This window comes from Semicossyphus pulcher, unplaced genomic scaffold (genome assembly GCF_022749685.1).
Source record: "Semicossyphus pulcher isolate SPU_LCO1_2020_fin unplaced genomic scaffold, fSemPul1.0.p SCAF_3, whole genome shotgun sequence".
Lineage (NCBI taxonomy): Eukaryota > Metazoa > Chordata > Actinopteri > Labriformes > Labridae > Semicossyphus > Semicossyphus pulcher.
Window position 1 is genome coordinate 21,854,318 of NW_027211704.1, and position 23,599 is coordinate 21,877,916.

Genomic DNA, 23,599 nt, shown 5'->3' on the forward strand with positions numbered 1-23,599 from the left:
GTGATTCACCACAACAAGGAAAGACTGTGGAAGACTGTTACATAAGGAAGCATTTTATCTTTTGAAATAGCCTAAAAAGGAAAAAGTGTTGAATGAATAACACATCTTCAAATATAAATTGAATAAATAATGAATGGACAATCAAAATTCAGATCTGGGACAAATTAAGTTATAAAATACATAAGGAAAAAACAAACAAACAAAAAACCAGAATGCTACTTTACTTTTTTTAGCTTGAGAGTTTTGATACAGTGTTTTAGTTTATAGAAATGATATTGATGCTATAGATGATGATGACATCGAGGATGTAGTCTATGCTGACTAGGATTTTCAAGATGATGATGATGAATATACTGATCGTGTTGATGTTGCTGATGATGATTATTATAGGGGAAAAAACCAAAACGCCCTATACACTCCCTGTTGGCACCAGTGTGCGCACTTGAAGCTGTTTTTAGGCACTTACTGACTTCGTTCCCTCCTGTCTTGATTGCTGCTTGTGTTGTATTACCTCTCAGATGTACGTCACTTTGGACAAAAGCGTCTGCTAAATGAAATTGTAACATTGTAACATTGTAAAAATGCAGTGAAGTTAGCAGCCCTTTTGTGATCCTACATTTGTAAATATAATAATAATAACAATAATAATTACTTGATTTATATAGCACCTTTAAAAACAGAATGTTAACAAAGTACTTTGACAGACAAAGCCAAGGCAGGAACTGTGCAAAATGTACCATAATATCATTAAGTTAACAAAGAATCCAATATTATATTTATCATGTTAGAAATACATAATAACATTTAAACAATTAATAAATTATTAATGTTATTTTTGCTTTTACACAGTAATTAATTGTATATTGTATTTGACTAATCTGTTTTGACACGTCAGCAATATTAAAAGGGGTACTCCAGTCAAATTTGTGGCTTCATTAATTATGAAGGATTTTAGAGGCTGAGACAAATTGACTTTTGGTCCTGTGAGTCAAGCTGCAAATACTGGATCCGTCATTTCTTGTGATGAAGCCAGTGGCATCATTTGCTTTGACCCACTCTGCCTGTTAAATACCCATGTCTTTCATGCACCAGATTGTGACGCATTCTTTTTGTTATTCATTTTCTCAGCACAAAAAAGGCTCCTCCAGAGTCACAGAGAATGTCATGCATTATAAATTCAGTCTCTACCCCCCTTACACTTTATTTTCCACAATTTATCAGTGTCTTTTGAAGCAGCCTCACATACTGTCTTTGAACTGTGGTGCAAAGTAGCAGCTGCATATTTATTTTTATAATGAGTAATTTAACTTAGTCTAACAATAAGGGATTCAGTCTTGATGGTTTTTACAGCAAGCTTTCTTAGAAATTGTGTCTTTGTTTCTAAAGGTCAACTCTGTTTTGAGACGGTGCTTTGGGTCAATTGCAAATTTATGCTGATTTGAATTTGTGCCTGAATGTGAGTTGCACTGAGAGACACAGACATAGCGTCTGATGTGAGCAATTGTGAAAGTATAATTAAGGCTTGGGAAAATCATACTTTTTAATAAAACGAAATATAAGATTCAGCCCCATCCTGACTGAATAATTATCATACTGTCCCTAAACTAATCGTTATGTGTAAAACTGGTGGAGTGATCCTTTAACCAAACCATTATCACTACATTATTTTTAATGTTTCAAAGGCTAAATCATCTCAATTGTTTCTCATTAGCCTCATAGACAATAATGCATCATTACAGTAAAACAAAATCAAAACAATTTGCAATAATTACAATAACAACCAGAATCAGGGCCAAAACCTTTATTCCCAACAGATTGAAATGTTTCATTATTGTCAGTTCAGTTCCAGTTTTTCAAAATTGCATGTCAGATATTCTAGACTAAGAGGGGGCGCAGTGGAGAGACTGGGGGCTGGCTAGCTGCCTTTAGCCTGCCCCAGTTGGTGTAGGAGGTGCTGGAGGTGTGGTGGTTAAGGTTGGGGCTGAGTTTGGGATTTGGGGTTGGGAGTAGGCGCAGGATTGGGAGTAGGTTTGGGTTTAGGTTGGGGATCAGGGGAAGGGTTGGGGATAGGAGCGGGATCGGGATTTGGAGGTGTTGGGGCAGGGGCAATATAGCAGCCTCTCTTGTGCCACTGCATGTCCCGCACACGTCGGACGGACTGGATCTGAGGTGCAGTGGCTCCCCAATCGTTCCAGTGCTTGAAATCTCCGTGCTCAAACACATACTGGCGCCCTCTGTAGCCTGGATACGTGTATCCAACCCACCTTAGGAAGGAAGAGAAAGAGTTGTGCATAACATTTCTTTTAAAAAAAACCCCACATTTACTACAAACAATATGTAAGGTTACATCTTACGTTCCATTGATCGCCTTTGCACTGGCCACTCGGTCCTGGAAACCATAAGCCCACAGGCTGGGGACGTCGTCATCAACAATCTCCATCTTTCTACCTTCAAAGGCTGCATTCTCAAACAGGTGCAGCTTATGATCTGCACTATCCTGGAGAAAAAAAAACAGGCTTGAGCATGTTTGACAGGAAGTTAAGTGTGCTAATATTACACTGATTATACTGACCACTTTCAGAGGCCTGAAGGAGCACAGGCTGAAGCTACTCAGCCAGTTAGTCCAGGTGCTCCAGCGAGGATACTCTCCTTTCTCCAGCACAAACTGCTCTCCTCCATACGCTGGACGCTCATACCCAACCCATCTAACAATGTGAAGAGGAAGTATAACATATACTGCAAAAAGCACATGTTTATCCTAGCAAAGGTAATAAAGGAAAGCTGTAAGACTCACGGTCCCGACTCCACAATGACTGAGCCGATTCTCTGTGTCTTCTCCCATGCATCCTTACATTCACCAGACAACTCCACCTTCTTTCCACGAAAGTTCTCGTACTCAAATACCGCCAGCTGCAAGACATATGGAGAGTTGGATGATCCCAATTGATGGCTTTTTTTTTTTAAATCTCAGCACATATATCCATCTGTGTGGGAAGTCACCAGCAAAGTTCTTGTTTACCTTATATGTTGCTCCAGCCCCTCCTTGGCCCTTCTCTGCAGGCAGCTGGTCCGGGGTTCCCTGTTGTTCCGTCATTTTACCTCTACAAAGCAAAGCAATGACATTTTCAGCGCTTTAAGGGTCAATATATTAGATAGATATTATTCTAAGGTTTGTTAAATGCATAGAAGAAAGTAGGGATTCTGCATGAAAACTTCAAAGCATGGTCAAAAGTTGTACAAACATGTCGCCGTTTTAGCAGAGCTGCTTGGTTTGTTTTGTTTTACTTGTTTATTTTCACTCAAATTCTAATTGTGTCACTTATATATGTAAGAACAAAACATTAAAGTATAGACACAAAACACTCCTCAAGAAGCAAGCCTTTGGATGTAGATAGAGGAGGGCACAGAGAGACAAAGAGTAAGAAAGAAAGGCCTGTCCGAGTGAGGGAGGATCTTCGTTTCTTTACCTGGATGGCTTGTGCTTCACTGCACCAGGTACAAGCCACGCTCTCCGTCTTTTCTGTCTGTCTCAGTGTGAGGGTGTGTGTGGGTGTGGAGGCCTGGCGAGCGGTCGGTGGAGGCCAGTGGGGGTATTTATGGTTTATTTCTGGCCACAGCAGCAAAAAGCCTGTTGATGCAGCAAGTCTGTCGCACCCATTGTGTCCATCACACTGCTTCTCAATAGGCTTGCCCCTCTGTCCCTGGCACACTGGCAAACGCTGCCCGGCTCTGCCCATGCTGCCATCCCGACCATGATCCTATAGTGGGCACACGCACTGACTGCCTGCCAAGAGAATGAACAGAGATCAGTCTCACTCAGCAGTATTGGCCCCACCCAGCTATCTTACTCTCCTGTTTCCTGTTTCTTTACCTTTGTGAGTCCAAACAACTGCATCCAACATGGCTGCTAATAAAACATGAACGATATTAAAGTCAAATTTCCAAGTTGTGTCTTAAAGAAAAAAATCTTGAAGATTTTCATGTAAATAAATGTCTGTTAAGTCACTATCACCAAAATAGGTAACACAATGGTGATTGAGCCAATGGCCCACTGATTGCATTTGCAGTATATCATATTTTTATGGACTGGGTGTCTGTGGCGACATTCACTGAAAAAATCACAAGCCCAGTTAGTGATGCGTTTTCCATCACCCAGCAGTGGTTGGTCTGCCAGAGAGGGTAGGCGGAGCAAAGCGACTGCTTTTCCGGTCTCTGCAAGTGTTGCGAGTAAACAGTAATCCACTATGGCTGAACAAACAAAGAAAAGATCGATGACTACAGATACAACTTCAAAAATAAGTGACAATCCAAAGAAAAAGAAACAAATTTGTGGCTCAGATTTCCTGAAAAGGAAAGTGACCATCAGCGAGGAAAATCAGGAGTAACAACCGGAGCCAACCGTGGACGTCTGGTTATCTGGAACGTATGCATCCGCAATTACCCTTTATCGCCATAAGGTGCCGCCAAATAGGATGAAACTGAGAACTTCCAGATTCTAACTTCATGTCTGACTTGTAGGCGGACTATTGAGTGCACGTTTAAAATCAGAAACACACACCTGATTGCATTTCATAGAAAAATTTAATAAAATTCCCTCAATTTCCTCTTATTGTACAGTAAGTTGATCATAAATGATTACAGCATAGATGACATTCTTTAACATTAAAAGGCACATATAAGAGCAGATTAATACATCATGCTAGGTTAAAACATTTGATAAAACACACTTCCTGACTGTGTTATAGCCCAACAATTTCTCACTGTTGCTGCTCTGACCAGCTACCAGTCATTTTACTAAAACCAGGAAGTGCATCTTGAAGTTTTTGCTTCAAAAAGACGACAGATATTAAAGGTTTAACATAAAGACATATTCCCTTGACCCTGTTACTACAGTTAGGCACTTGATGACTAATGCTTAGAGGTACTGTATGGACGGTCATTTAGTTTTCTTAAAGTGCTTCAAGGTTTACTTGGGATGATCTGTGAGTGGAAAGATAATGCTGAAGACATTTTGTACAATTATAACTAGAGACACAAAAGGTGCAATGCATTATTTATATTCTGTACATGTGTTTGTGTGTGTGATGCTATACACCTGCTGAAGGCCTAGTGTGATCAGTCCCTGTCTGTATATGATGGATGTACACATTCATACAATAAGACAGTCCGTGGCTTTGCTCTCAATTACACTGGGGTTTCACCCCACCACAGAGCCTCTGTACAACAGTGGAGAAAACCTGTACTTGGCATTAAACACATCACAGTCTTGGCACACAGCAATGGCAACATATCACATCAACAAGATAGAAAAGTTCTTGATGGCCTCTGTGTTCAGCGAAAGCCTGATTTTCCCTCCTGCATATCTCAGAAAAGGTCCAAAATAAGGCACTCAAAGTGCAAAATGGAGCAATCATGGCGAGGTCTCTGTCAGCAGCAGCAGTGAGGGCGCAGTGTCTCCTGAAGGAAACGACAAATAGAAACATTCAGGAAGAAGTTTCAAACACGGACACAACAGGAGGCATCGACTTTATGTTACATAATCAGCATTTATCACATCAATTGTTGGCAGGGTTTCTCTGTAAGCACTCTTCACGACCATGAGTATATTCAATTTTAGCATGGGTTGTCCAAGTGGCACTTAAATTAAAAAACCTGTTACATCGACACCTTTTTACTTAAGTTAATGTTGAGCAGCAATCCCACAGGAACACAAATGAAGAAGTGCATTTAGTTACAATGAGAGTGTCTTCACCCACTGTAAAGTCTAAGAACAGGACGTTTTGCAGACATGTGGCCCGCTTCCTGTTTGTGTTTGAGCTGTCAGTTTAGTCACAGTGTGCATTAAATGTGTTCCTCGCAGCATCGCTGAAAAGTTTAAACCATTCGCTTTCCATTATCTCAAACTTATTCAGCTTTCATGCATCATGACTCACAAACAAATTAGTCCTTTTAAATACCGCCGTCACTCTGACAGCAGTAATTCAGGGCAGAAGCCAAATGTCAAAACTTGTATGCTCAGTGCTCCTCTGTGGAGAATCCTCTTCAGTGCTATAATGCTCTGCGCATCACAAGCAACTCACTGGTTATGAAGGCGATAAATGTCCTATTTTATAAATAGCAGTTTTATAAAGTCTGCTACTGAAGAGGAAAAAATATTGTTTTAGGTGTTGCGAAAAATACTTGAGTTGATATATACAAAAACAAGGTGGTAGAGCCCTTATCACAAAAACAGAGCTCTATTTGTCGATAGGAATAAATCTGTATTTTTTTGTAATAAATAAGTATTTTAAAATATCTTCTTATATAACAACGTTTGTCTTTAATATTTTAATTTTCACCTCATGTTTATCAGTCACCGGTCGCTGGCTAAGCTTCCCCGTCATGCTGACTCAGACGCTTCTTAGACTTGAGCTCTTTCAGCCAGGCAGGAGAGGCGGCGGCCCTGAACGACACACAGAATCACAGATCAGAGAAGCGCCGCATTCAAACATGCATAGCTGATATTTAATAACGGTTTGATGTGCTCCGTCATGCTCTTTTCTCACCCTTTGTCCGTGCCGCCTAAGGGTGGCAGCACTCGTGCGGCCCCCGCTAAAAGAGAGGCAGAGCGAGGAGAGCGGGAGAGCAGTGAGGGAGAAGGTGCTGCTGCTTCCTCGGTGTGGCTTTCCTTCTCCTCCTTTCCCTTGTCTTCTTCTGTTGCCTCTCCTCCTCCAGTTCCTCCTCCACCTGTTCTCCTTTTTAGCTGAGCCTTTGGAGCAAGTTAAGTACACTTTGCTCAATTCAAATGCCACCCACTTGTTACATGATATACAGTATATTATGTTTAAAGTTGTGCTCGAACTCTGATGTAACTTACAATTAAGGCTGAAGGGCTCAAACCAGGGAACATGGGGACTCTCTGCGAGGAGGGAGGAGGAGGACTGACTTTCTTCAGTTTAGGCTGCTCCTCCTCCTCGTCTGACTCCCTTTGCTTTGCCTCCTTTTCATCTAAAAACACATCAGACAAAACATGCAGTAACGTCAACGCGTTTTAGATTCCTTGTTTACTTTGAAATGTATAAAACCCCCTGAGCTCCATCCCTCTGAGCAGATAACATTATGGGTGCTGTAATAACCTGTAGAGTCTCGGGTCCTCCAGTCCGGGCTTTGCCTCGTAGACGAACCAGCACGAAACACGCGTGACGGACGCGATCGATTTCGCCTCTTACCAAGATCTGCCTTCGATCGCTGCACACTGGTGTCCAGGAGAGGAGAGGTGCTCTGTGAATGAATAAAATACTCTGTGTGTTTGCTGCAGATGATACAGACATCAGCTGTCATTGCTCACAAAAAGAGGGTGGATTAGAAAGGAAGGAATAACCCACCTCAGGGAACGGAGCTGGCTCTTCCGCTTTGTGGAAATCAGTGGTATCGGCGTCTTCAGGGGGGTCTTCGGGAGCTTCGTCAGGGACGGGCTGCGGGCTGAGGAGAAAATCAAGAGTGAGCACAGATTTAAATGAGAAGGCACAGAGGATTATTACGATGCATTCAGGTCAATTCAGGTGTAATTTCTGTCTAATATCACAAAGCGCCACTCTTCTGTGTTGTGCTCTATTGACCACAAGAGGGCAGAGGGTGCTCAACTCTCATCACAGTTCAGTGTGCAGCTACACCTGCTTATCCTGTCACAGGATTCATGTTCAATGAACTGCACATCACAAATAACATCTTTTAGGTTGAATATCTAAGATTTGGTTGCACTACATGCTCCGCTGATCATTCCAAGAAACAAGTGTTGAACTTTCTGATCTGCACCTTCAGGCTACTTACTCTCACACTTCATGTCACATAGCTAAAGGGCTCCTATTTGCAGGTGTGCTCACTTTGAATCAAATCAGCTCAATGTGAAGCCACGCCTTCAGCACAGAAATATAAAAAGACCGACACTTACAACCTGTCTCGTCCTGTCCTGAGATAAGGAACGTGAACACACGACGCAGATGTCAGCGTGTAGTTTACAGCGTATGGAGTGTGTTTGGTGTTGAGGTGCAACCACTTTCCTACCTGTCAAATTCAGATGGCGGCTTACAGGCCTCATTCGGCTGCTCGGGCTCACTGTCTATCAAAGCATCGGTGTCTTTGTCCTCCCCGTTTGAGGCATAACTGCCAACCTGCGCCTGAGAGACAGAAAACAGAGGTTAATGTTTCATGGGACAGAACCAGATAGAACAGGAAGTAAGCGTTCAATATTATGGGATGGACTGTATTATGCTTATCTGAACTCCACTGATCTACCTGTTGGATCTGCTGCTTTATCACATGCAATAAAACAGTCTAAGTGTTCTTTTGATCTGAAAATCTGCATGTAAGAGCTTCACATTGTGGAGCTGCGGCAGGGAGAAAGTGGACCGTGCACTGAGCCAAGATCAGTAACTACAGAGGGCGAGAGGACTAAGGACCAGCCAAGCATGCATCTTTTAATGAGCCGGTCACAGAGGCTGGGCTGTCCTCAATAAACACCATGAGCGTGTGTATGCACGCACGCACCCCACATACACTGGCATACACACCTAACTGCCAACACACAGACGCACCGAACACACTCATCTGTCACGCCCACATGCTGGAATGCATTGGTGCGCACACAGACGCGCAAACACACAAACACATACACCAAACAAAAGTAACCGCAGTGCGCTTCCCTCACACACATTCCTTTTAGCTCACTTCGAGTTTCGTCAATGGGCCACATCCCAGTGTTGTGTTGTATGATCACCTGGATACAAAACAACCCGCCTGTGCTCTGTGCGATTGTCATCTCCTTCATGATTCTATTTATTACTCCCGACTCACGGAGCTGCTTCGTTTGCAACACGGCCTGTTATCTGGCAACATCACGGCACGAGTGGATGGGGTTCTAGTGATTTTCCTGCAACCACAGGCTGTTCAGTCGCAGAGAGAAAGTCCACAGGTGGTGCAAGTCCACAATCATGCATCTATCCTGAATCTGTCCTCCCTTTACTCCAAAAGTAGCCACTGTAGCTCCCAAAGATTGTTAACTTGCATAATCAGTAAAACATGTGACTGTGATGCCTGCCTCTCATGCTGTTCCAAAAAATCTGCAGGTGAACAAAACAGAGAAACAAATTTATTCTCAAAATACTTCCTCTTTGCTGTTGGTACAAAGACACAATGGGCAAGGCCAGCTCGGTGTGACTTTACTTTCAGTACTCTTTCAGTAGCGTTTAACACAACATAGACATGTTATGAAGTTGCCTATGTTCACATGTAGTAGTACAAAGAGCAGCACTGGCATTCTTTTAGAGTCCACCCAGCAACTCGAACTCGATTATTCTCCCTTCTATTAGCTGTGTTTGGAGGGAGTTATTCGGCTATTCAGCAGCTAAATGCTCCACAATATTAACCTGCTCGGTGCAAATGTTGTCTGTCTGGAATTTTGTGGCGGGCAGGGAGCACTCAGATACTGTGGCTGAAAATTAAGAGGATTAAAGTGTGACTGAAACCAAACAGTAAAGTTGTAAAACCAGAACAATGAGCTGAGGACGCTTAGGGACCTGTGATACTTCCCTGTAGGTTTTTCACTATGAGTGGCACCTGTCCAGTCACAAATCCTCATTTGAGTCGTTGTTAATTATACACATTTAGTTAGTTCAGCATTTAAGTTTTCATTTTAATAAATGTCTGTTAAATCACTATCGCAGAATGAGGTAGCACAATGGTGCATTTGCAGTATATAGTAGTGTTACAGACTGGGTGTCTGTGGCGACATGCGCGAGGAAAACCAAGAGTTACAACCGGAGCCAACGGTGGATATTTGGGAAGTGTGCTCCCGCAATTCCCGTTTATCGTCATAGGTGCCGCCAAAGAGAAGGAAATCTTCAAGATTAAACTTTAATCTACATGTGCAGATTAAGAGGTACTTACATGCTATACAACACTATCAAGGCATGCTGTTGTATTGCTTGATCTCTTAGCAATAACTTCACTGTATTGTAAACACCCACATAAACCCAGACACTAAAAACACCTATGACCTGCAAAATACCTGTGCATGTGTGACTGCACCGGCGCAGTATGCTGTGCAAGTCAAGACAGACTCCGCTTTATTATAGTTTACCTCCATCCCAATTTTTTTCACGGTCAGTGGAATGTGTAGGAGGGCTTGTTTATCGTCTAGCGGAGAGGATAACATCCTGAATATGCCGCTAAAACAAGCACTGAGACTCTAATCCAGAATAAAAGATGAGGATGATCGACAAAACATCACCTCCAATTCTTCCAGGGAGGTGATGGATCATCAAATTAAAATGGAAACAGCCTGCAGGTTATTTTACTGAGCTTGTAAACCTACACATGCATTGACACACTTACATTCACATGCATGCAGCAGCTACAGCAAACAGATCAAACGAGCATATCTGAAAAACTGCTTCCTGTGTTGCATTTTGCACCCAAAGATATCTCCCAAAAAGAAATACACTACCAAACCAGGCAATGATAAGTACATATAAGCTGTATCGGCTGTACTGTCGTGCTGTTTCTATCAGCTTACTTCCTGCACAGCAAAAGGCAGATACAGAGGGCAGAGACATACACAGCCATACTTGGATAACCCTTGTCTAACTGTGTCACACTTTGTTTCAGTACTCTGCTTTATCTCTGACACACGCTGCAGACACGTAACAGCAAGCATGCTCACTGATAAAACACTACATTTGGACTACTTTATCAAATAACTGCATCCTTCCTGCCACAGGCCGCCTGCTGCAACACATTTTATACAGTACATTTGCATTGTTATCTGTTAATGGGCGTGGAGATATTAGACTAGGGAATGAGTTGCAGGGGAAGCTGTAAAAAGCAGCAAACTCGTGCGTCTTAATTTGGAGAAACTGGGCCTTAAAATCTCTTATGTCAACTGATATGAGCTTGCCAAACCCTTAAAGGTTATTAATGTAAAATATGTTATAACAGCACATTTCAGAGAATTCGTTGACGTCTGTTGGGTTACTTCGTCAGCTCTTACAGAGCAGCTTTCAGTGGCTCTCCTCTGCAGAGTCCGCCGACTCCTGACGGAGAAGCGGCGCAGGGATCTCCTGCTGCGTCTGGCGAAGCTACGAAGCGGCGACATGGCTCTCTGAAACCTTCCTCCATCATCTCCACCTTCTTCCTCCTCCTCTTTATCCTCGTCCCCCTCCTCCTCTTGCTTCTCTTCCGCGGGGCCCCACACCAGCTCCAGAGCTCCTTGCAAGGAGCGTCTCACGTTGCCCATCCAGCCCGCCACCTGCAGCTGGGCGGCCGACAGTTTCCCTCCAAAGTACTGCATGGTTGAAAAAGGTTCAAACGGTTGGTCGTCCAGGCGCTATGGTCACCATGGGAAGCGTTTCACCGCAGAGACTGAGGTCCAGCTTGGTTTGAGATGATGGGATTTTGTAGGCGAGTCAGAAAGCTGAGGCTGTGATCTGGCCTTCAGTTGTCATTTTCAGCAGGCCGACGGTGAAGAACAAAGTAAAAAGGTTTCTGACCTCATTCAGAACAAAACCATCTTTCTTTTGAGCGGGATCCCTCCTCTCTCTCCATGATTTTATTGTCCACACAAACTTCCTGGAACAGTCTTTTATTTGCTGTCAGTAAAGAGGTAAACAGTCTGAGAGGGCATGTGTTTGCACTGTGACAACATTATTCCGCTGCAGCATTCAGAGTGATGGATGTGACATCCTAAACAGAAGCCGTCCAGAGAAAGAACCTCCCTTCATCACATATTTGTCCATTTACAGACACTGACAGAAGTCTCTTTACTTTAACGTAAGACGTAAAAAAAGCAGACAATAATTTCAGTCCTGCACGCTGAAGTGTAAACAATTACCTCTTAACATCATCTCTCTTCTGCTGAGACTTGTTTCCCCCCAGTCCAGCCTCTTTGCTTGTTTACCTACGTCCCGGTTTACGTCCCAACTTTACTTTCCATTCAGAAAAAAAAAAAGGAAAAGCAGCGTGGGAAATATCGGCAACTCCAAACAATCCAAAGCCAGGTACAGAAACTTAGATCACCTCTTTATCTCCTCTAGACCTGAGTGATGTCAGAGAGCGTCAAAACAAAGCGGAGCTCTGTGCTCGGATGTGGAAAATCCCAAGGGAAAGGAAGGAAGGAAGGTGTGGCAGGCTGGGACGAGGTGCTCTCTGCGCCGCTCTCCCGTGCTCTCTTCACGTAGGTAAATGCAGGTAGCTGAATGAAGCAGGTCTTTGTTAGAGGAGGAGGAACTCGGAGAGAACGGCGGAAGCTTTTGCAAAGTTAGACAGTTTGAGCACTACATGACTGAAAGAATGGACAGAGGATATGAGAACTGTCTTGTCTGTAGTTTAGCCCATCCTCTTTCCAGTGTAAGTGTGGCAGAAAGTATGTGTGGAAGGAGGGGTGACGGGCTCGCTTTAAACTGGGTGGAGAGATTTAGCAGAGAGACAGACAGAGAGAGAGGGGCACCATGTATGGACATTCTGACACGCTGCCCTGTTGACCAGATCCAAATGAGGACATGATGATCACATAGCATCTCATCTCTTCTTACTATAAAACCCATCCGTCCGTCAGTCTCTCTTTGAGTCAGTAGCCTGAATTAGCATGCCCGGTTGGCTGCAAAGCTTCTGTTTGCCCTGTAAACACAACTCATTCTGCTCTGACAAAAGAGAGAGCTTTTGCACAATAGCGCCTTTTCTGCAGAGGTTTCCTTGCAGCACTAAAGAGGTGATATGTATTAAACTTGACTTTTCAGTGTTACTGTGGCTCTATCACAGCAGTTTAAGGTGCTCTGTTTGAGATGAAGTTGTTGGTTTCTGTGCTGCAGAATAAGGAAGTGCAGTTGTTAGGAGCAGCAGCGCCACTCGGTGGTGAAAACAGGCCTCACACAAACATAACCAGGGACGCTCCAGTATCACTGACCTTACCTTACAGGCAGCTAAACAGTCGTACAACAAAGCCCCCTTACAGCAGCTTACTGGTTGTGTCGGTTGGTTTGTTTGCTGAAGTGTGCACGCAGCAAACATCAGAATCACAAAGATGCACACACACACACACACTCACAGTCTCACACAGTTGAGTGATCCAGACTTCTGTGTTTTCATTAACTGGGTAAAAATGTTGCATGTTCAAACAGGTGGTGAAGCGATCTGTCCTGACTGGCGCGGCCTTGTAAGCTGTTTTCCGATAAGTGCTATCAGCAGCTCCGTTTACCGTACACTGTTTGCGTTTGATGCCTTTTCTGTTTTTCACAAAGTCAAGCGCGATCAAGTGTCAGATTCTTAGTGTTCATTTTTTGTGACTAACGTATGTCCACTTAGTTATATAAAGCGTGTGACCTTTCAATTGTTTGTAGGTATTTTAGACGCATTGTTAGGCTGTTATCTTCACTTCGGTCTGTCGCTCCACAATGAGGCCTACACTGCTAAAGTGACTCCAATTTTCCGAGAACAATAGAGGATTATTAAAACCCCAGCTGATTAGGACTACGTCTTTCAGGAAGCACAGCGATGACGTTGTTTTGCGGGTCCGCCCGAAAGTAAGCTCAGACATGGGTTGTTGACTGCAGCTGAACAACTTCAATGGGCCTTTGAATGTGCATCAAGTGAAGCAGAAGATAAACTTTGTGTTAGAGGCAGCCTTAATATTGTTCTTTGAAACTATTTGAGACTTGTAATGGGAGACCTAAAGGGACAGGAAGGCCATGTCACTTTAAGGAAAAGTCTGGTACTTAATAGTAACTTTTAGGAAAAATTAAACTCATCTGTGTGCACCAAAAAGAAGCTACTACCAGCTAAGCTTAGCCTAGCTTAGCATAATGACTGGAACAAATGGGGAAACAGCTTGCTGGGGGTTCAATGAGCTAGAGGTTATGGTTAGCAGATTTTGTTAACAGAGCAAGACTAGCTTTCTAGCTAGCTAGACTAGTTTCCCTGTTATCAGTTGTTATTCTAAGCTAAGCTAACTTGTCGCTAACTCTGATATAACTGATATACATCACACAGACGTGAGAGTGGTATCAGTTTTCTCATCTAAATCTCTGCAAAACAAAACCAGTGGTCAAACTATATCACGTGTTAACCACATTGATGAAAGAGGCTCGCTTACTGCATGACAAACAATTATCATGATGACTGTATTGACTTTGTTCATGTTGTTGATGATGATGACAAACAAAAACAATAATAATAACGCCCTGTGCACTGCCTGTGTCTGATCGCACCTGAAGCTGTTTTACTGACTTTGTTCCTTCCTGTCTTGATCGCTGCTTGTGTTGTTTTAACTCTCAGATGTTCGTCGCTTTGAAATTGTAACATTGTAACATGACAAACCAAACATAAGACATATAATGTGGTAACCTGCCCGAGGTGTACATCGCTGTTCTGGCTCTGCCGGCAATTCACTTTAAAACAAACTAGCAGGAAACATTTCTGTCCCAGAAGACTCACCCATATCTGCTGGAGAAAACCCATCCAGTATGCCCAAGTGAAGTAATCAATCACTCCTTCATATACCCAAGCCATGTCGTGATATTGAAAGATTTTCTTCACTTTGAAAGGAAATTTATTTTTAACACACAAGGAAAGACTTGAAATGAAAGGAGCTACAACAGGACCGTTGCAGAGGAAGTCGTAACCTCACGTCCTGTTGATGTCTAACTGTGATAACCACACTTCTACATACATACACCACAAGACAACAGGGCTCATACAGTTGTGTGTACTGTTACTGTCATCCTAGACATATAATCTCCAGGTGCTGAGCACAAATTAAGGACCGAGCATATTCACGGCTGTTTCTTCTCATCGTCACGCCTCCTAAGTCAACACTTATTTAGACACTAATATGTTTATGTAGGAAGCTGTCGAGCTGTGGTGAAAGCAAGATGGTACTACTGACAAGTGGCACGTAGATTTCAGGCCATGCTTGTTTCATTACTCAGTGTCACACCTACACGCACACACACACACACACACACACACACACACACACACACACACACACACACACACACACACCTGTGACTGAATCAGGCTGAAGCAAGTATAACAAGATGTTTTTGCCCGCGCTACAGGAATGGCAGTGTGTGTGTGTCTGCCAGGCTGGTGTGATTAAGTGGTTAAAAAAGCGCATTTACATGTACACTCCTGTCTCTGTTCTTAACCTCACCCTTTTTTTGTGCAACAACATGAGAAGTATATCAATCATTTACCTCCTGCTTGTCGTCTTCACATTCCCATGTCTCCTCCTCTTCCTGCTCCTCCCTCTCTGGCTCCTCTTCCTCCACCTCCATGGAGATGATCTGCTCCACCTCTGGCCTCGGCTCCTCTTCTTCTTCCTCTTTCTCTGGTCTTTTCAGGGCTAGTATGGGCTCTGGGCTGTCTGGTTTTTCCACCTGCTCGGGCTCATTATTTTCCAAATAGCGTACATTCAGCAGGACGACTTCGCCTTCCTGTTTCTCCTCAGGATCAGGTTCGCGGCTCTGGATGACCGGAGTAGTTTCTGCTTTAGGCTTTGAGCCCCATCTCTTTGGTTTGACGGAGAAGTCGTCAAAATCCACATTGTTCAGAGAATGTCTGACGGAGAAGTCGTCGTAAACCACGTCGATTTGACTCTCTGGGGTTTTTGCTGATGGGGAAAGTGGTGATTCTGACTTGTGAGGCTCATCTTTTGTTTCGTCTCGTCCTCTCTCCTCCTCCAATCGGATCTTGTCTTCTAGTTCTTGTGCTTGCTTTCTGTCCAACTCCTCTTGCATTTTCCTCTCCAGCTCCTCCATTCTTTCTTTCTCTATCTGTCTCCTTCTTTCCTCTTCCCGTCTCTCCATTTTCTTCTCTCTCTCCATCTCTTCCTCTCTTTCTCGCTGCTCTTTCAGCCTTCTCTGCATCTCTTGTTCTCTCTCCACCGCCTCCTCCCTCAGTCTTTCTTTCTCCCTCTCCTCTTGTCGGAGTCTTTCCTCTCTCTGTCTCTGCAACATCAACTCTTCCTCTCTTTCCCTCTCTCCTTCTTCGTCTCTGCTCAAACTCTCCGTCCTCTTCACCCACTCCTTTTCCCACTCCTCCTCTCTTTGCTTTTCTTTATTAAGTTCGTCCTCTCTGAGTTTTTTCTCAAATTTGTGGTCATGTGAATGAATCAATCTATCCTCCTCTTCTCTCTGCCTCTGTCTTTCTCTTTCCTCCTTCAGCCTCTCCTCCTCCTCCTCCTTCAGTCTCTCCTTTTCCCTCTCCTCCCGCTGTTTTGTGAGTCTCTCCTCCTCCTGTTTCGCTCTCTCTCTTTCCTCCTCTCTCTGTCTCTGCAACATCAACTCCAACTGCTTCTCCCTCTCCATCTCTTCTTCTCTCTGCCTCTGTTTTTCTTTTTCCTCCCTCAGCCTCTCTCCCTTCACTCTCTCCATCTCTTCTTCTCTCAGCCTCTGTCTTTCCCTTTCCTCCTTCAGCCTCTCCTCCTCCTTCAGTCTCTCCTTTTCCCTCTCCTCCTGCTCTTTTTTAAGTCTCTCCTCCTCCTGTTTCAACCTCTCTCTTTCTTCTTCTCTCTGTTTCTGTAGCATCAACTCCATCTGCCTCTCCCTCTCCACCTCTACTTCTCTCTCCCTTTCCCGCGCCCTCTCCTCTTCTTTCAACCTTTCTCTCTCCCACTCCTCCTTCATCTGTCGCTCCATTGCCTCCTCCCTCAGCCTCACTTTTTCCCTTTCCTCCTCTTCCCTTTGCCTTGCCTTTTCTTTCTCCCTCTCTTCTTCTTCTTCTTTTCGTTTCCGCTCTTCTTCGATCTGAAGCGTGGCCTGTTCGTGCTCCTCTGCTCTCCGTCGTCTTTCAAATTCCAGATGTTTCTGTCGTTCCTCTTCTTCTCTTTGCGCCTCATGATCTTTGTCTGGGACTTCCTCCTTAGCTTCATCCTGAGGAGCATCTTCTTCTTCTTCTTCTTCTTCTTCGCTGGAATCAGGGTCTGAGCCCAGCGGCACCGGAGGCCCTCCATCGTCTCTCTCCACCGTTCCAAAGTGAACAGAGCGGCGTTTGACTCTGTCCCTCCTCAGAGGGCGCAGAGGACTTTCACTATCTGAGTCTTCCTCGTCGGTGGCTGCCTGGCTTGGAGACGGACTGCGGTTTCTAAGTTGGACTTCACCGTCAGTTGATTTATTCTCCACCTGCTCTTCTGGTGCCTCTCCCGAGCTCTCTGATGGCTTATCTTCAGTAAGAGCATCTTTAGGTGCTTCTGTTGGGATCTCTGTGGGTTGTTCCGCAGGTGAAACCTTTGAGGGAAGCTCCACCGCCTCACTTGGTGATGTCTCTGTTGCAGGAGGTTCAACTATTGGTATTTTGGGTGTTTCATCTGCGGTTGGAGCAGGCACAGGCTCAAAGCTGTGAAAGAGACGACAGGAGTCAAAGGTGAAAGAAGACAGTCCTACATTTGATCCTGAATTACTTATATTTGTTTTCTTTCATGGCTATGCGCTAAATACAAAGATTCAGCTATTAGACGTTTAGCCTGACTTAGCATAGAGCGGATGGGCCATGTATACACGCCACTTTGCCAATAATATCCCTTTACTGCCAAAATTAGCGCGTTGACGCAGGTTTTTCAGACCCGGGACGACCCGCTAATAAATGCTGATTGTCTCTTTTCCCATTGCCAGTGGAGTATACCCCTTTCAGTCTCTTTTCTGCTGCGTCACCGTCTGACATCACAAATGCGCTGGAAACCTGTCGCCTTATTACTTCTTCTTCTTCAGAAGTTCTCTCACCTCGCTGTCTTGCAAGTGTTGCGGCATCTTGGACGAAACGCAACAGCGGCCGGCACTTCAATGCGCGTCGTCGCTCCAGAAAGGAGGCGGAGATTAGCATGTCGTGTTGTGTGTTCCCATCATTGCAGATCGGAGCCGAGGCGATAATTACCCGGGTCTACTGCAGAGTCATTTGACCCAGGTCTAAATGCCAATTGTAACCTTTCCTGCTGGTTTTTTGACCAGCGGGAAAGGGGCTAAAGATGAAGACAGCTAGACATCAGCTACCCTCAAAATAATTGGTGTAAAGTTGGTTGTGACTGCAAGGTGAGCTTGCAAGTTGGCTGAAGAAAATGTGAAAGACTTTGGGGTGAAAAAAAATTCTATTTGGAATTATTTTGAATGCAGGAGAGACGATGTTAGTTATAGGAAATATGCACACACTATGCACATATCCCACATCACAGATTTTCCTCACATTTGGCAGGCCCACTATTAAAGCTCAATAATTAATACTTTTTCTGTTTTTGTTGTGAATATAAAAATGTGAAGTTGTAGTTTAACAGGGAGTAACATGCAGGAAGTTGAAACACCGTGGAGTCTTGTTATCAGAGTGAGGTGGTTGCCAAATGACCAGCAGTGACTTCAGCTGTTAATGATGAGTTTAGGGACTTTGGACAGAGCGAGATAAACTATTTGAGGCCTGGGTTGCACTCTTGTCAAAACTTATTTGAGGAAATAAATGAGGCCATAATCTAGTAATTCCAAGTAACGTGACACATTTACCACAATTGAATGTCCACAGAAATCCCAGCAGGTAAGGAGGAACAAGGAAATAAAGACAGTGCTTTCTCTGTATTCCTGCCTAACAGTTTTTGACTTTCACTTTTAACTTACTGAAACTGAACGAAAAAAGCGACATTTTCAAACCTTGAAGAGGCTTCAGATCATCTGTTGAATTCATCTGACATCAAAAGATCTATCTGGAATGAAAATGGCCAATATCCAAACCATAAAACTCGTACGGGCCATTAACCCCTTGGATAAACATCTGGCTTGATTGCACATGCAAGAGAATGTGTTTTCCTCTTCTTCGTGTCTCAACACGTCACCAGACACAAACATCAGATCACTCACCTTTTCGAGCGAGGTCGAGGTAAAACCTGAGGCTTCTTCTCGGTCTCAGAGTTTGTTTCTGTTGCCCAGTTTTTAATTCTCTCCTTCACCCCTCGTCTCCCATTTATGATTTCCGGCTCCTCTTTCTTTGCCGTGACCTCCGGCCTCGATGACGAGTCGAACAGTTGACTGATTCTGCGTTTTATGCTGCCACCTCCATTGTAGTCCTCCGTCAGCCCGCCTTCATCGCTGTTTTCTCTGTTCGACGGCTCTGGTTCTGCTGCCGGCTCTGGATCTGAAGACTCGGGCTTCTTTGCATCATTTTTGACCTCAGTATTTGCATCATTTTTGGCGCTGGTTGTAGAGATGGTTACGATCGGCTGGGGGGGCAGACACGGGCCACCACCAGACTCAAACTTAGAGGTGAGCGCCGTGGGCAGGCGCTTCCTGGTGCTGCCAAATCTATATTTTTGATCGACTGCTGAGGAAGGATCAGAACCTGATTCTTCAGGCTTCTGGACGACAGAAGTCTGAGACTCATCTTCTTTATTTTTTCCATCCTTCTTTTCCAAGTCGGTTACGGTATCCGTGGACGCTTTGTGGTTTGTTTGGATGACATCGTCCTTCTGGACCGGCTCAAACTTGGGCGTCTCTTTGGGTGGAGCAGTTTGTGAGGCTGGAGCGGATTTTCCTACACTTGAATCGAGAGTATCTTCTCCGTGTGGACTTTGTTTACTTTCTGCTGTTGTTTTTGGTAGATTTTTGGAGTTGAGCACACTCACAGAGCTGGGTTTGGAATCAGAGGTGTTTTTTTGCTCAGCAGGAGTTGGTAAAATCTGTTCGGGGACGCCAGCGGCCTCAGATTTCTCAATCTGCTGCGATATTGTCTTAGCAGTCCCAGTGACTGTCTTCGGGGCATTGATGGAGCGAATGCTGGTGTTCTTCTGCAGAGAGAAGGGCTTGGGAGCCAGTCGAGGTTTCAGAGCCAGACCTGGCTTTGGTTTTGAGATGCCACCAATCTGAGAAGCCTCGATGGAGCTCTCCATGGCTGTGTACCTGAAAGAGGAGAGGACACAGATGTTTACATACTGCGCACAACATATTTACATTGAAAAAAGCATTTAAGCTCTCAGCCAGGACACAGTCAGTTGGTTTTGTTGTTACAAAGACACCTGGACGAGTCTGGCTGCTCTGGATTTTTCAAAGCCCGTTGCTTCTGCAGGGGCAAAGGGAAACTAATCAATCATACTGAACAAACACTAGAGACTCAAAACATCATAAAAGGCCTTCCTGCTGCTGGGATAACTTCGATTTTTCTTCCTCTGTTTTTTCTTCTTCTTTTTAGTCAGTGGGATAATTCGAATGTGGCAAGAATCCTCTGAGGGCTCATCTTGATTGAGATATCAAAAACTACACTTAAAGTCAGGTAATGTATGTCTATACCAAGACCCTGTATTGTGCAATTGGTTGTAATTGTGAAGGTATTTCTTTATGCCCCAAGCAACCTTACATTCTTTTCTTTTAAATTAATAAATCAATACTCGACCCTTTCCACGTTGTATCCACTGTGTCATATCTAACTGATACCAGTTTCTGCTGTGGATCTTTGATGAGTTTGTCACCATTTCACAGACTGCACAGAGCGAGCAAACAGCCGTGGTCATGTGATTAGGAGACACTACTCAGATCTCTTACACAAGCTTATAATGCACACGCATACTGTACATGAAGAGTCTAATACCGAGCCTAAAAATTGAAGCCTTATAATAAAATCCGACATGTGTTATTAATCAGTCATAATATGCGACTTTAACGGTGGAAATAAAGTGAGCTGCTGTACTGTTTTGTATTTCTAAACCAATCTTCATATAAAAGAACTACTAAAATAGGAATCAAAGCAGGCAGGTAGGATACATGTTGCCTCAGACTGAAGCAGGCCTGATGAGTCATCGCACACATCAACAATATGTACTGCAGTAAAAACATAATCACACAAGATCTCCGGTTTGACTAAAAACCACTGAAAGGTAAAACCAGCTGCTGTGTAAGTACAGCCACATTATCGTTTTGATCAACACCAATAACCTTCACAAATGAAAGTCCACATGTAAGCAGCGTGTGATATAAATAACAGTAATGTTTCTATATGTGCAACACTCAATACCACACAAGTATTGTGTGCAGCACATCATCTGGTTTGACCAGTAAGACTTCAGCACAAACCGGTAACTCCACACCCCATACACTTTAATATGTGCAGTTTAGTGTGTCAGCATAATGCTCACTGTGTCACTCTTACAGTATCAGTCTACAGCTGGTTCGATTCAGTCGGTGTGCACTTTGGTATTTTGTGCATGTGATATGTTTTGTAATCTTTGTGCTGCATTGCTCTCACAACACAACTCCTCTGGGTTTGTATGATATTGTGCAATGGGATCAGTGTGGACTCCAAAAACTGTGTGCACCACCCACCGGGGCTAAATAATGTGTTTAACTTTTCCTAACGTTGCATTCCTGAGAAACAAACACTGTCTGGCAGATAAAGCTGCAGTTGAGAGACGATTTCTGTTGCTTATTTAGGCCACATTCATGGAGTCCAGGACATGAGTGAAAAATCGTTTAGCTTGTGGGATTTTTGTGTCTTTATCTTTGTTTGCCTTTCAGTGCCTGTTTGCCAGCCAAGGCTAACGTTAACTTACACTGAGTACATTTGATTTTGATGACCACCCTATTACTTGTTTACTTCTAAGTGATGCCCTGAGAAGCTAAGCACTTAACTCTCGTCCTTAAAGAGTCAAACATCGCGATATCATAACTCGAAGAACCCAAAAGAAGACGAAATAAACGTTATTTGGGTCCCCATGTTTTATTGAGAGTTGTTAATAAGTTACTTATAAACGCGTCAACGATGACCTCCCAGTCGTTGAACCAGCAGTGTGTCTGCCGCAGCTGGACAATGGAAAGTGAGCTAAATGAAAGTAACTTTGCGTTTAATCCAAGCTAATTAGTCTGCCAGTTCTGTGTATAACTCCTTAGTAAAGATACAAGTATGCGGATACAGTGTAACAGGAGTTACAAAGAAAATACAAAAACTAATATGTTGCACCTGCTCTTAACTGCAGCTTGATACACTTTTCCAACGGTTGAACTATATATATTTTGTTAGCAGTAAGTAATTTTTTTTTTTTTACCTTTTGTCTTCACGCAGTCATACAGGTGGGGGAGGAAGGAAGGAAGCGGGAAGAAGTTACAAAAGAAAATTGTTCCTCAGTTTTCCGCGACTGTCTCGCCTGCTGAGCTGTTTTTCCTCCAAGTCATTCACACTAACAAGACGTCAGGCTGCTGCTGCTGCTGCTACACCCAGCAGACACTCCCTCCTCCCTCTGCCAGCCCGCCTCAGGTCGAGCCACGCTGCTCCGCGGTCAAGTCACGAACGGAGAGACTTAATTGGACAGGAAGTGGCGTGTGTATGCTTCAAAATAAAAGCACAGGAAATATTGTTTGCTATATGTCACCACTAAAGTAAGGTAAAAGACATGTTCTTATTATAGCAATTGAGGGTTATGATTACAAAGAGAGCGCTCAAAAAAGACACAAGTGATTTAAATGTAGACAGCACAGAGTTTGGTATTCAGATCATAGCAGGCTTGATGAGTATACTAAAGAGCTGATTAGCAAATGGCCTTCAAGGGAAACTTCCAAATGCCAATATAGTGTTAGTTTTGTGAGAACTGCAATCTACATACTCCTAGACTTAGAATTATAATCATTATCTTTCTTTTCTGTGGTGTTTTACGCATTTAACAGTCAAAGGAGTTACAGAGGTAATAATGCATCTATTTGAATTTCTTTGCATGGTTGTATTTTGAGCTACTGTGGCCTACTTTTTTGGAACACCCTCGCCCTTGGTAGAGCCGCCATTTTGTTAAATGTCTGCATTATTGAAAATGTGTAACAAGAATAAATGGATGAAGGACCTGGGGCACAAAGATTAGGACGAAAACTGTTGATTAAAATAAAAAAAAAAACATTAATAAAGATGTAAACCAACAAATGGGCTAAAGTGACTCTCTAAAGCTGTTACCAGAAATTAGCATAATGAAGAATGACTGCCCAACACATTGTTGTTGTGTAAAATCTACATACGTTTTAACATTCAAAGAGAATACATTTTTAAAAACACAATAAAAACGAGCATTTATATGTATTACCATCTACCTAACTAAGATATATTAGAATTACTATTGAAGTATTTCCAGAGAGCTAAAAAAAAATGCTATATTTACTTCTATTTTGTGTGTGATTCATTTACTGTCATTTATGTAATGATGCAGATTTGCTGCTCTGTCGATACTATAGTAGACACCTGAAATGCATGGAGTAGTTCGTTCTTTTATTTTGAAAAACGGAGAGGCTCTGTAACTTGATTGGAACTTGACAGAAGTATTCTATTTTGTGGACTGGATAAACTGGTTCTGAGGCGAAATGCCACTTACCACACAAGTGAATAGGAATCGGATCCACGCAACTCTCACTCTTTCATGGAGAGTGCTTTAGCTACCTGGAGCTTCTTAACAGCAGGAAGTCCCCATCACCCCTCACACACTAAACCTTCATTTGCATAACACCTGGGCCTTTACAGGGTTAATTTGCGTTGCAGGAAACGTCACACACTAGTCAACTGATCCACGACATCCAGCATATCTGAGAAATAAGACATCATAGACTAATTCACCTGTTTGTGGAGTTTGTTG

The 23,599-nt window shown here is 43.5% G+C and overlaps 2 protein-coding genes across 2 annotated transcripts; both read right to left on the minus strand.

The window, feature by feature from the left end:
* Positions 1–1,969: 1,969 nt before the first annotated feature.
* On the minus strand, positions 1,970–3,551 carry LOC138605955 (beta-crystallin B3-like). The gene is made up of 6 exons (XM_069678417.1): positions 3,468–3,551; positions 3,020–3,101; positions 2,795–2,910; positions 2,573–2,705; positions 2,355–2,497; positions 1,970–2,264 (listed from the first exon to the last, which is right to left on the minus strand). Exons 2-6 carry the CDS (start codon positions 3,092–3,094, stop codon positions 1,970–1,972), a joined length of 762 nt encoding a protein of 253 aa, XP_069534518.1. The 5' UTR covers positions 3,095–3,101; positions 3,468–3,551.
* Positions 3,552–4,570: 1,019 nt separating this feature from the next.
* LOC138605419 (trichohyalin-like) lies at positions 4,571–22,209 on the minus strand. Its single transcript, XM_069677662.1, has 10 exons — positions 22,037–22,209; positions 18,867–19,901; positions 15,228–17,367; positions 8,044–8,156; positions 7,365–7,461; positions 7,116–7,260; positions 6,857–6,987; positions 6,546–6,748; positions 6,339–6,442; positions 4,571–5,457 (listed from the first exon to the last, which is right to left on the minus strand). The coding sequence occupies exons 2-9, from the start codon at positions 19,889–19,891 to the stop codon at positions 6,367–6,369; spliced, it is 3,930 nt and encodes a 1,309-aa protein (XP_069533763.1). The 5' UTR covers positions 19,892–19,901; positions 22,037–22,209; the 3' UTR covers positions 4,571–5,457; positions 6,339–6,366.
* Between the last annotated feature and the right edge of the window lie 1,390 nt (positions 22,210–23,599).

Bases quoted from the DNA above. Each gene is read 5' to 3' on its own strand.
- LOC138605955 (XM_069678417.1), bottom strand. From the start codon at position 3,094: ATGACGGAACAACAGGGAACCCCGGACCAGCTGCCTGCAGAGAAGGGC. The intron at 2,911-3,019 runs GTAAACAAGAAC...TATGTCTTGCAG, and splicing joins GGGCTGGAGCAACATATAAG to CTGGCGGTATTTGAGTACGA. The intron at 2,706-2,794 runs GTGAGTCTTACA...TCACATTGTTAG, and splicing joins GTCATTGTGGAGTCGGGACC to ATGGGTTGGGTATGAGCGTC.
- LOC138605419 (XM_069677662.1), bottom strand. From the start codon at position 19,891: ATGGAGAGCTCCATCGAGGCTTCTCAGATTGGTGGCATCTCAAAACCA. The intron at 17,368-18,866 runs GTGAGTGATCTG...TCTCTTTCACAG, and splicing joins CCTCGACCTCGCTCGAAAAG to CTTTGAGCCTGTGCCTGCTC. The intron at 8,157-15,227 runs GTAAATGATTGA...TCTGTCTCTCAG, and splicing joins GTGAAGACGACAAGCAGGAG to GCGCAGGTTGGCAGTTATGC.